We start from the raw sequence: 10,550 nt of genomic DNA, 5'->3' as shown, positions 1-10,550 counted from the left end.
TGTCTGAAAAAAAATGAGGAATGCTTATTAAAGTATCTGTATTGTTCTGTGAGTAAAACTTCTTAATTATCCATGCATGAAAGTCCTTCTCAGACTCTCTTTTACTAAGGCTTGGCCAACAAATTAATATGTATAGGAAAATTTTTCCACACATTTTTATACCACTACATGTTTAGAGAATGCTAGGGATGGGCTTGCATCCTCTCTTCTATGCCTGTTAAGAGGATGAAAAAAACCCAACAAAACCAGGTGAGAAATTGCAGATAAATAAAGGCTAAGATAAAAGTCAACTCCACTTTTCACACCCATTATTACTTTAAGAATGTTTTAGATTTGAAGTTCAGGTTTTAAACTAAATTACACACGATATTCCTTGCTTACGGAAAGCATGAAGGCCAAAGATAGTTCCGAGATGATTCATGTGCAATAGATTCAATCATGTAATTTTGTTTAAGAGAAGAAATAAGTACGATTTGTTAAGACAGTTAAAAATAAGCTCTTGAGAGCATCCTACAACTTATTCCAAACAATTTTTTTCTACGTATCCTTGAAGAAAAACAACAGCAATTGCTCTTTTAGCAAAGCATAATTTGGCTGATCTCCCAGCTGTCTTATGTCATCCTGTAATTTCACATGAAGAGATTTTGAGGAAATGAATTTGACTTTTGCTGGTAACAGCTAAATAAAGTTTTAAATTAAAAAGTACAGATATAGTATTTACCAGTAATTGGTATTAAACTTTAATGTCTTTATTGGATACAGAGATCTTTTTAGAACTTAAATTTTAGGTTATTTACAAGAAAATGTACAATGCACAGTTAAAACATCCTATGTCCATTACAACAGTGAACAGCAGATGTTTCTACTGGTTGTCCAGCAAGGTCCCTCCATTCACATCCAACATGACACAGAGCTGCCTTCCTTTGGACCCTGTTAAGCAGTAATGGAGGGAAAAAACAGCTTATGAAGTTTGAAAATGCATATTTACATAAAATGACTAAACTGAGCTGCAATGATTAATGGTAGCTGAAAACATCCACCTGAAAACAGAGTTAAGGGAAAGGAACCTGCCTGCAGGTTTTTAATACTATTTCTCAAAATAAGTATTTTTTCCTTCTTGGGAAGTTCTAACTAGTTCAGCAGTCCGAACTGCTACCCACAGTCTTCTAAACACTGCAATTCCCTGCCCTGGAAATGGCACTGGCATGGTCTTTTTTCAGCTGGATTTCTTTCCCTGCTCAGCTAGGAATGCTTCTCCTCTCTCACCTATCCCTTTTCCTTGTATCCTGCCTGACAGACTTCGTAGGGACGGGCTGTATGTTACAAAGACAAAACTCATCACAGGTGTTTTTCAGCTCTTATCTTTAAAGCCTGTTCACTTACACACGCTGACATTAAACACAGCATCTATTGAGTGATCCAGTATATATCCGCACTGGTATATATATCAGGATAGACCTCCAAGGCATCAGATCTCAAGAGTGGGAAGCAGGCTGACATCTCCACTAACTGATTTTTTCCCACCTCTCCCATTGCTGTTTCCCCTGCTGACAGAGCAGTGCTCAAAACAAAGACTTCCAGGATGCTCAGTTTCCCCTTTACACGATGAAGTACACAGTTCTGTTAGCAGCAGCTTGCACTCTGCCCCATCATCCAGATCATTAACAAAGATGTTAAATAGGACTGGACCTAGAACTGACCCCTGGGATACCTCCCTAATTAACGGTGTCTAACTAGACTTTATTCCACCGAGCACCACCCTCTGGGCCTGACCAGTGCTTTAAAGACTATTTAAATGCTTAACATGCCAAGCCTTTAGTTTCTTCAGCATCAATTGAACAAAGCCGATGCTCATAGATATGTATTATTAGCTGCTGAGATACGAAACAGTTCAGCAGAGTAAAACAGTAGGCCTAAGTCAGGTACTTTCTGCAGCACACAAGTCTCCAAGCTACCTCCTTGGTTGGTTGGGTCTTCTTTTAACTGTTCGAACACTGAGGCGAGAAGGCAGCTATAGAGATGGTGCACAAAGTAGGTTAGATTTGCTAAGCAGGCCTCATTTCAGTGAGAACAATGGAAGGTGCCCCAGCTTGTTCTGACATCTAACATGAGTTCCTGTTTATCATGCAAAATAAATGGCCACTGGCACTCTGCAATCCTCAGACACAGGGCACATGCAATGAACATCTATTCTAAGTGAGGGGTTTGTTTTTTTTTAAATCTAGTTAACTAGCTAACATCTCCTGCTTACCATGGAGACCAAACAGTAAAATTACTATATAAAACTCAGTGAAGGTTTTATACACGTAAGTACAAATACCACATGGATCACAAACCTAGTGATATACGTTTATATAGCACTTTGTGATGTGTGAATTCTTTATCTGTGTAGTCGGAGTCAACATTGCAGTGACTGAACTAGAGGTAAGAAACCTTCCTGCCAAATATTCTTAAGAAATATGCTGAAACTCAACCTGAGCTCTGCATCTGGAATTCACTTCCTAAAGCAGGAAATGCATAAAACAATTCAGCAAAAAAATGGAGACAATTAATCAAAGAGAAAGGCACAAAGATCCTGACTACTTACTGCTCTGCCCAAGCCTACTGAAAGGCAACTGAGACTTTCTGTATGTGAGACAAATGGGCCTAAACTGATCTGGAAAGAGCTAATCAACAAAAATGTAGATAATCCAAATTTTGATGATTTTAATACTTCAGTAAAACACACATTTCCCACCAAATTTACAGTTAGTATTAAAAGGGAACAGCAGCAAATATACACCAACAACCAAGACTCATTAGCAGCTTGAAGAATTCTGCAGGTCCTTAACAGAGTTAGCACATTACCTTACTTAGCTCTGGAAAGAGCTCTTGAATCCCAATGTCCAGCAGAACATAAGTTAACTGAAAGAAAATAAAGAAAATTAAGAACACTCCAAGGTAAAAGTACTGGGTTTTATTTTAACTCTGAATTAGAGCTCACTCCTCTGCTTGAGCCATACATTCACTTCAGGAAATTCTGAGCTAAAAGGCAGGTTTCTCACATGTTCCAAATTACCTGTTTGTTGAGCACCGGTTGCTGCATTCCATCAAACAGAAGTCTGATGCCTTCATATTTAGCCTCTTCCCCAATGCATTTGCCTATTAAATCTAGACCAGATACCAACAAGAAATAACGTAAGTCATTAGGAAGCACAGCAAAACAGCTATACAATGCAGTTACAGAGCTCCAGTAACTTTAAAAAAATAAAGCTTAAATGAAAGAAAGTTCAAGTTTTATCCACCTAAAGCAGTACATGGAAAACAAACGAGCGTTTGGTTCCACCTTTATTCCTCCCTTTCTTTCAGGGCTGCACACCTAAGTAGTTACTACACTTTTTATAATATCAGTGTATTTCCTAATGCATCCTTTGATAAACCACAAATTGACTTCTTTTTATTACTTTCTGAATACCTTAGCAAATGGGCCCCTGGTTTAGAGAGTGTAAGGATGGCTCAGATTTGTCTTCCAACTTTATGGTGTGTCTTTCTCAACCCAGTTTTCATCTGGATAAAATACAAACCATAGGAGCATTCTAAAGTTGAAAAATTATGGTATTAAGTACATTTGTAACGCTCTTGATTTCCATCGTGTCTTTATTATTCACTATGCTACAACCTTAGTCAGCAACACGTAAGTGATGGAACTGAAGTCTGGGATTTTTACCCCTAGTATTCTAGTCAAATCTTAGCAGCATGAGTATTTTCTGATTTGGAAAGCTCTGTGACTGTATTTGGGTTATATATGCTTGAATAATTAACCATATTCATACAGAGAGCCATGAAATACAGAACCTGGAATGTATCGCATCATTTCTTCAAAAGTCTGCTTTGCTCGCTTCTGTTTATCCTGGAGAGAGCGAGGTTCAGTATTCTCACAGAACACGGCATCTGCAGCGAAGACACATTAAAAAACCTCTCTTTTAGGCAATCATGTATCACTGCCATCTAAAATATCTTTTGGATTATGGCTTCTGAGTTGAGCTTCTTTTTTGTATGCTCTTGACTGGAAGGGAATTCTAGACTTGCCAGATAATAGCCTTTCACTTACATTAACCTGATAGAATCTGGAATACCTCTCCTGTGTGGAAGACAACCATCTTTTCCCAGTTTGTTTCCACTCTTTTCAGATTTTTATAGCAATAAGTTCTAGGTTTAAATCAATTATGATTTAGGATTTTTATGATCTCCATACTTACAATTTCCATTATACTTTCAAAACTATAAACAATATGTATACCTTGTGCAAAACCACTATCTTGAACTATCAAAAATTTCAGATTTACCTATGAATGAGAACTGCTCTTTATCAGAAATACAAGGCACTCAGGTTTTAGGCTCTGAAAGACTTACTCCTGTCCTTTTTTGTCTTTCACAAGTGCTCTTTTTTGGCTTGATAAGGACAGAGCTGTCTTGATACCAGAGCTTTGGTCAGATGTGTTGTTTAGATGAGAATGCAGTCAGATAACACTTCCCTATAGTTGTGAGATAATGTTACTATTCGTAATATATTTTTCTGTAATCATCATTGACAGATAACATAGCTGACTCAGCATCTTTCCACAACAAACTTGGAATCTCTTTATAGGCCACTTGATTTTTTAAATTTCATTTGCTTCCTCAAGCATTGCAAAGTTTAGTTCTTGGAAACATAACAGAAGTGATCTCAAATATCAAACTAAAGCAGCATTTTCACATCAAAGATGTAACTTTTACGAACCTCTTAGCAGTGTTATCAGAGAAACCAGCCGGTGCTCCTCAAATAGCTGTTCTAACTTACAATGCAAGTAATAGTCTGTGTACAGTTCCAATGTATTTTTGAAGAGAATTCTTCCTCCCATCAAGAGATGATGCAGCCAGTCAGGAATGCGGAAAACTACCCTACCTGCAAAGTTACAGTGACACACGTTTATCAGGTTCTCCTAATACTGATGACAAAGAAATCACTTATGAAAAAGAAAAAGAAAAAAGACAGACTGCAAACAAGCAAGTAACGTTAGTTTCGGTTAGTGCAACACCAAAAAAATCTGCATTCTCCAGATCGCTTATCAAATACTTCCTACTTCCCTTAGCTATTTTTATTAATTAGCTACCAAAGCATACAAGCAACCTAGGCAAAACCGAGAAAAGAGAAGGGTCCTACTCCCATAGCTCATACTCTGAGATAAGGAATGAAAAGAGATAAAACATCTGAGGAATAATGAATGATAAATTATGAGATTTTAGCACAGCAATGAAGTCTTTTTTTAAAAAATGACTGTTCCTAAATTGTATATTGTTAAGCTTGCAAGTGCTCAATTATACATTGGTGCTACAATGGAATTTTATTTCTTACCAAAGAATATGAACTTCTTATTTAGCATGGAATATAATTAAGAGAAATCACTTCTTACCAATATACATTAAATAGTCATAGACCCCTTCTACAGTCATCATTTCCATGAAGTAGTTCTGATTTTGTCGTCTTTCTGTATTCTCAGACCGGTTTGCATTATTCTTGAATAAATCACTGAAGAGCTAAAAACAGAAACATCAGACTAAAACCAGTGCATTCAAAGGCAAAAGGATAGCCATTAGTTCTTTGGGTTTGTATTTTCTTTTTTAACTAGAAGTAGCTTTCTTCTAGAGCTTTCAGAGAAAAAGAAAATAAAATCAGTTTTCCTTTATTCTTTCTTTTTTAAAAATGCTTCACTTTCAAAGTGGAGGGAAATAACCTCATTACACTATAGTATTTCACATATGCATATAATTTCATATATATAACCACATTACATTAAAATAGTCACATTACATTGCAGATTGGCAACGTCACATGTTGCCAAGATACCCAATAAACAAAACACCTGGAATCAACAAATCAGCAGGGTGACAGAGACATTAATTCATGAGCCCTTTTGATCCCAATACCTTTATGTATCTAGACTTATCCCATCCCAGGTTTTCATTGCTTTGATGCACCCCATTCTACCAATGAGGGGCATAAAGGATAAGGAGTTTGTCAGTCTTAAATCACAGAGGTACCATACGACATCCAAATGTTCCTAAAATTTCTCTTTGGCTACCATATTGGAACATGTTACCCAGAGAAGCTGTGGCTGCCCCATCCCTGGCAGTGTTCAAGGCCAGGTTGGACAGGGCTTTGCGTAACCTGGTCTAGTGAGAGGTGTCCCTGTCCATGGCAGGGAGTTGGAAGAAGATGATCTTTAGGATCCCTTCCAACCCAAACCATTCTGTGATGATTTTGAAATAAATACAATAATTTCTGGACAAAATATCCAACTTCTTACAAAGAGAAACCCCTTTTTCCCCCTGCCAGCTTGATTATTTATAGCAAAAGCTTCATAAATCTTGGGGAGTTACTGAAGTTTTGGTTTCTTTCAACTTATTCCACTTCCCATTTTATTCCTTTACCCTTCTATTTTCCCATGTTACCACCACCACAATTCCTCCATTTCCTCACCTTTGGTTCTTCCCAAAAGATATCATTATAATACTTGTAAAATCCCACAAGGCTTTTCCCTGCAACCCATTAAGGAGTACCACATAGGAGGTACTCCTTACCACCTAGGACGTACTCCTTCTGCCCTCCCCCAAGTCTGTGGGCTCCAGCAGCTGAAAAGGATTTCTCTGAATCCTGAGGCTCTCCACGTTTAACAATACCTAGCAATCAACATTAACAGTTTATTTTAAATTATCTTATCCCAGAAAGTGTTGATGTAAAGATAAAAAGGAATTTATACAAAATACTCCTCATTATGAAGAGAAAGTTCAAAAGTTTATGCCAGGCTTCTAAAAATACAACCCAGAACTAGAAGCAAATGCAACATAATTATAGCATTGCCTTGCCCGAGATGATTGCTACTGACACGGATTTTTCTGTATCACTCCCAAATTAAAAATAATTCCAAGCAACAGGAAGTAATTTGCTTATATGTAGCTCACTTACTGGAGCACAATTCTCCCTGAAATATGTAAGTCCATAAACCATATCCAAATCACAACAGGCTCCGAATCATGCAAGCCTCTGAACAGAACAGTCTGCATTCTTAGGAAAAATTACATCAGGAAATCTGGCAAGACGCAGCTTTTGACTCATACTTCTTTAGGCTCACTCTTTTGTTACGTGCTGAACTGCTGGTATTATCTTCACAAAGTTCACTCAAACTAAACAACACCAAGTTATTACATAAATTACATGAAAGAGCCAATATGGTTAATGCACTGGTGGATGACTGGTATCCAGGAAAAGTAACAAACCTAAAAAGAACACATAATTATTCACGCCCACTGTATGAAAGCGTCCCTGGTATGTTGTTTAAAAAAACCTGTATAAACTGAAGTCGATATCCTCCTCTATCCTGAAACTAGGACACTAGGAAAATCTTAGTTGAATTACTGTAATTTAAACAAGAGCCTCATTTATTTTTTAGATACACCCCATGACCTGACAAGAGGCGATACATACTGAGCCAAATCAAAGCAGCCCATTGTGCAATGTACATGTAGGTTCAGAGGAGTGTGTACAGGCCAAACTAAATCATTAACAGAAGTCTGATAGGTGATCTATAAAAAAACCCTTATCAAACATGAAGGCCATCTTAGGGCAAAGCTTTTTGACTTTCAAGTGTTATTTCAACTTCCACCCAAACCAGAAGCAGCAACTTTTGAATGCTCTATGTACCTTGGGGAACAGGCTCCCCAGAGGCACTCTGGGACCTAACTGGGGTGAGAACCAGCAGTTCGCTCTTCCCATTATTTAGATTTAGAATTTTTAGAATTAGATTTAGATATTAGGAAGAAATTATTCCTTTTGAGGGTGGTGAGGCACTGCTACAGGTTGCCCAGAGAAGCTAGGGCTGCCCCATCCCTGGCAGTGTTCAAGGCCAGGCTGGAGGGGGCTTTGAGCAACCTGGTCTAGTGGAAGGTGTCCCTGTCTGTGGCAAGGGAGTTGAACTAGATGAGCTTAAAGGACACTTCCAATCCAAACCATTCTAGGATTCTATGGTACCTCTGGACATGAATAATCTGTCTTGCACCTTAAATATAATGGTTCATTGATCATCTGTCAAGCTTTGAAAGCTCAAGACTCTTGCACACGGCATTTCAGAAAGCAACAGCAGGTGAATGAATGCCAGAGTTACTGAGCCAATGTGCAGTTTTCATAAAGTCTACACTTTGCACTAATACAAGCATGTATCCTACAGTCATTAGCAATGTGTTTCTGAAAGATGCAGCAGTCATAACACAAAGTGTCATTACACGTCTGTTTAGGTGTTTTGCACTTTCCAGGATTTTGGCTCAGAGGAAAGCCAAGTGATAAACATACAATTGGATATCTAAAACAAAAGTTAAGATTATATTCACAGTTCAGATAAGCATGGGATTTTGCTTTTAAATGTTTCTGCACATATTAACATTTGAGACATGATACAATGATAACTGTTGTAATTAGCTAAAGATAAGCAACACAAACTCCAGTGCCCTCATTATTCACCTCTTTAAGATTAAACAGTAACTGTGATTATAACCATGAAATATTCTTAAAAGGCTTTCAATGAGGAAATTCCATGGATTGGTACCAGTTAATAATGGAAGCCAAGCTTCTGAAGTAAATGAAAGATAGAAGGCCTGTATTAAGAAAAAGACCAAACAGCCTATATACTGTACCTTGATGGGAAAAGCTAGCAAAATAAGTATGAATGCTTACACAAAGTTCCTAACAGAAAAAAAGGTGACTCAATGGTTAGTGAGTGCATACGCAAATATACACCCATACGCATGAACTTTTCCACTGTTTTTCTGTTCATCTGCAAAGTACAGGTGACTATACCAAAATGGTAAGAACAAAGAACATACATAGTGTCTGAACCACATCACTTGGTGTAATGAAAAGCAACTGTGACTTTCTCCAAGTAACTATGCATAAAAACTCATTATACTGTTTGTGTTCCAAAAACTGTTTTCATTGCTGTTGGCAGGTCTTCAGAAGGCAGCAGAACAAGGCTTTTGTAGGCATATTTTGCAAAATCTGCATCAACTGAGAAGTCCTGACCTACTCTAGCAAGTCTGACAGAAGTATGTTCAGAAGACAATCATGCTCCTCACAGACCTTCAGAATAGAAACACAGCTGGGATAGCCAGAACTCCTTTTGGTACTCCAAGGAGGGGGGGAGCAGGGCTGTTTATTTGCTCATTCATTTTTACCAGGGAGGTTGGTAACTCTTTCAATCCAGGATATAGGATCAAACCAAATTGCTATTGGCTGTACTTAAGGTTGACTACCCACATTCATTATGTGCTTCTAACTGTAAGCCTTTCCACCAATATTCAAAATACACCAGGAATACCCAAAAGGAAGCAGTGTGCAGAAAATCTTTCCAAGAAGTAGGCACATTTCTGATTGAACTCAGGCTTTCATCTGCCTCCACGCTGTTTCAGGCATTTCTTATTCTGGCTCTTGAAGAAGACATAGCCTGGGTGTACCCTATTCATGGCAACAGAGCTGGCAGCACAAGCACTGGGGAATGTGTACTGTACTCTCAGCAAATTCCAACACGTTGATACTAGAATAAACAGCCCTCCCTCCTCAGAGCAGCCTTCCAATATCTAAAAGGGGCCTACAAGGATGCTGGGGAGGGACTCTTCATCAGGGACTGTAGTGATAGTAACAAGGGGTAATGAGTTTAAACTTTAACTGGGGAAGTTTAGGTTGGATACAAGGAAGAAGCTCTTTACTGTGAAGGTGGTGAGGCACTGGAACAGGATGCCCAATTAAGTGATAAATGCTATGGACCTGTTGGATAGGGTCCAGAGGAGGGCTACAGAAATGATCAGAGAGATGGAACACCTCTCCTGTAAGGAAAGGCTGAGAGAGTTGGCCTTGTTCTGCCTGGAGAAGACTCTGGGGAGACCTTATTGAAGCCTTTCAGTTCTTAAAAGGGGTCTTTAAGAAAGATGGAGAAAGACTTTTTAGCAGGGCCTGTTGTGATAGGACAAGGAATAATGGTTTTAAGCTAAAAGAGGGGAGAGTCAGGCTGGACGAGAGAAAGAAATTCCTTATAGTCAGGGTGGTAAAATACTGGCACAGGTTGCCCAGAGTGGATGCACTATACCTGGAGAGATTCAAGGCCAGGCTGGATGTGGTTTTGGGCAACCTGATCTAATGGAAGATGTCCCTGCTCATTGCAGGGGTGTTGGACTAGACCTTTGAAGGTCCCTTCCAACCCAAATTATTCTATGATTTTATGACTGACTCCATACAGATAGCTCACAGAATTCTGGTACAGACTTCTAGCACTCATGCACATAAGCAGGAGGTAGGGATGCCAGGCTGCTGCACAGCACTTGTATCTTTGCAAATAAGTCAATGAGGCACAACAGAAATGAAACTACAGAACTGAACAACTGAAGTTGATGCCACATGTATTTGGGGAGTACAAAGGGGTGTTACCTCACTCTACCTTTGGTCTTGCCTTTGGACTGAACACCCTTGGTGCTTGTATTCCAAGACA

At 38.7% G+C, this 10,550-nt stretch overlaps 1 protein-coding gene across 3 annotated transcripts in view; it reads right to left on the bottom strand.

The window, feature by feature from the left end:
• Nucleotides 1–716: 716 nt before the first annotated feature.
• Nucleotides 717–10,550, bottom strand: part of SNX14 (sorting nexin 14) — a 55,016-nt gene continuing 45,182 nt past the window's right edge. For 2 of the 3 annotated variants that reach the window (XM_057412513.1, XM_057412514.1), the window contains 6 exons: nucleotides 5,433–5,556; nucleotides 4,760–4,924; nucleotides 3,835–3,930; nucleotides 3,059–3,150; nucleotides 2,848–2,904; nucleotides 717–930 (listed from right to left, as the gene is read on the bottom strand). In XM_057412513.1, the coding sequence (XP_057268496.1) occupies nucleotides 892–930; nucleotides 2,848–2,904; nucleotides 3,059–3,150; nucleotides 3,835–3,930; nucleotides 4,760–4,924; nucleotides 5,433–5,556 (573 nt within the window). In that variant the 3' untranslated portion in view covers nucleotides 717–891. The remainder of the gene's footprint in view (nucleotides 931–2,847; nucleotides 2,905–3,058; nucleotides 3,151–3,834; nucleotides 3,931–4,759; nucleotides 4,925–5,432; nucleotides 5,557–10,550) is intronic. The other variant, XM_057412515.1, reaches the window with a different exon arrangement.

This window comes from Pezoporus wallicus, unplaced genomic scaffold, assembly GCF_028554395.1.
Source record: "Pezoporus wallicus isolate ANWC-B61680 ecotype Strahan unplaced genomic scaffold, APGP_CSIRO_Pwel_v1 contig_4788, whole genome shotgun sequence".
NCBI lineage: Eukaryota > Metazoa > Chordata > Aves > Psittaciformes > Psittacidae > Pezoporus > Pezoporus wallicus.
This window is presented reverse-complemented; position numbering and strand designations above follow the sequence as displayed.